At 39.7% G+C, this 1,735-nt stretch overlaps 1 protein-coding gene across 1 annotated transcript; it reads left to right on the forward strand.

Annotated features, from left to right (window-relative positions):
• Positions 1-33: 33 nt before the first annotated feature.
• Positions 34-1,712, forward strand: LOC111654573 (ras association domain-containing protein 2-like; the record flags this gene model as incomplete). Its single annotated transcript, XM_023405649.2, has 4 exons — positions 34-282; positions 392-493; positions 1,124-1,175; positions 1,278-1,712. Coding segments are annotated over 4 exons (558 nt in total), but the record flags the coding sequence as incomplete, so codon positions are not given.
• Positions 1,713-1,735: the final 23 nt, after the last annotated feature.

Here is a 1,735-nt window from a genome sequence, read left to right on the forward strand (position 1 = left end):
CAATTCTGACAGAAAGCAATTCATAGACTGTAATCCAACCTCGTACCAAATGTTGAGCATGAGACGTTGTGTCACTCCAAAGGCCCTGTTGTTTATGAGACCACCACCTTGCGTCCTGTGAGGCAGAAGAACCCGGAGCTGGAGGCGGAGTCCAACCTGTTTCGCTGTATGAGTGACGCCTCATTGGTCAAGAGGAGGAGGGGAAGGGGGAAGTCTGCGGCACAAAGAGAGAAAGAAAGACAACATCGGTTTTCTATCAATGGACACTTCTATAACTATAAGGTAGACTCTCTTTTATCATTCTACCCAACCTTTCCATCCATATAGCTCTCTTTTTTACCCCATACTCCATATATACTATAACTCACCAGTCAATATTTGTTTTCTCCAGACCTCTATCTTCACGCCATCCTATGGTACGCCGACTAAAGTGCGTATCTCCAGCAGGATGACCACAAACCAGGTCATTGAACAGCTACTAAACAAGTTCAAGGTGAGTTTTTGTGCACGCGCCTCAAACTGCGGTGAGAAATCACAGTGCTATATAACAAGCACAATTATCAATAACAGTGATACAGCATGATTTTAATCAAAAGTCATCAACCAATAAAATGCATGCACTATGTGGGTCACCACATTGTTTTATATCTAGTTTAAACTGATTTAAGTGGACTTTCTCAAGATTAGATCTTCACAGGATTTAACCCTGTATGTAATGTATTTAAGTGGTTATTGAATTAATGATCACAGATTATGTATCAAACATTGAAAGGTACAGGGATGTGATCATTATGCCACCTAACTCTGACAGGGTTAAACAGTACAACACTAATTAAAGGTCACATAGTTGGGGTTAATTTTGCAATAGGACTTTCCCAATCAATCTATTACTCATTATTATGCAGCTACATTCCAGAAATATTAATCCTTTGAAAAAGATCAGTCATGTTTAGGCTCTTCAAAAGACCCAGCACACATATTTGTAAGATATAAATATCTAGTATATTCAAAATAGACCAAAAATATAGACATAATGTGATTTACTCAATAGAAATATAAGCTCAGACCTGCATCAGCCAATCAGAACTAAGTATTTACATGTTTAATTATGTACATCCTACAGATAGAGAACGACCCCCAGGAGTTTGCTCTGTACTGTGTTCACCAGAGTGGAGGTATGGTTTGTCTTTTACCAGATTTACACAGGGACTGAAATAATCAGAGAACTTAAGAAAACAAAATGCAACACTGATGTTTTGTGCATGTGTTTTGTTCAGAAAAGAGGAAGCTCAGTAACGGAGACCAGCCCCTCTGGGAGCGCATACTGCAGGGGCCCTCTGATGACATCATGAAGATCTTCTTGATGGATATGGACGAACAGGAAGTCAGCAACGATGTGAGTGTGATATGGCCCTGCCTTCCGAGGGGCTGAAATACAGTAAGAATCCAGACACTTAGTGATGTATCAATCATATCTCGACCCACTGCTGGCAAAATATTGACCTAGATAAAGACATTGCATCCAGATGTTCTGATACAGCTTCATTTAGCTTTTGTCAGGCTTTGATGTCGACCCCTCAGAATCACTGGGACATTTTTCTTGCACCATTGATACTGTACTCATACCACAGTTTGCATGAATGAGTTAAAGCCCATCCTCAAATATTATGGCCAAATAAATATGAAGTAGTCTAAACTACGAAAATGACGTGCTTCTCCTTTTCAAAATTAAACT

This window comes from Seriola lalandi, unplaced genomic scaffold (genome assembly GCF_002814215.2).
Source record: "Seriola lalandi dorsalis isolate HSWRI2012SDOR001 ecotype SW California unplaced genomic scaffold, Sedor1 jcf7180001974763, whole genome shotgun sequence".
Lineage (NCBI taxonomy): Eukaryota > Metazoa > Chordata > Actinopteri > Carangiformes > Carangidae > Seriola > Seriola lalandi.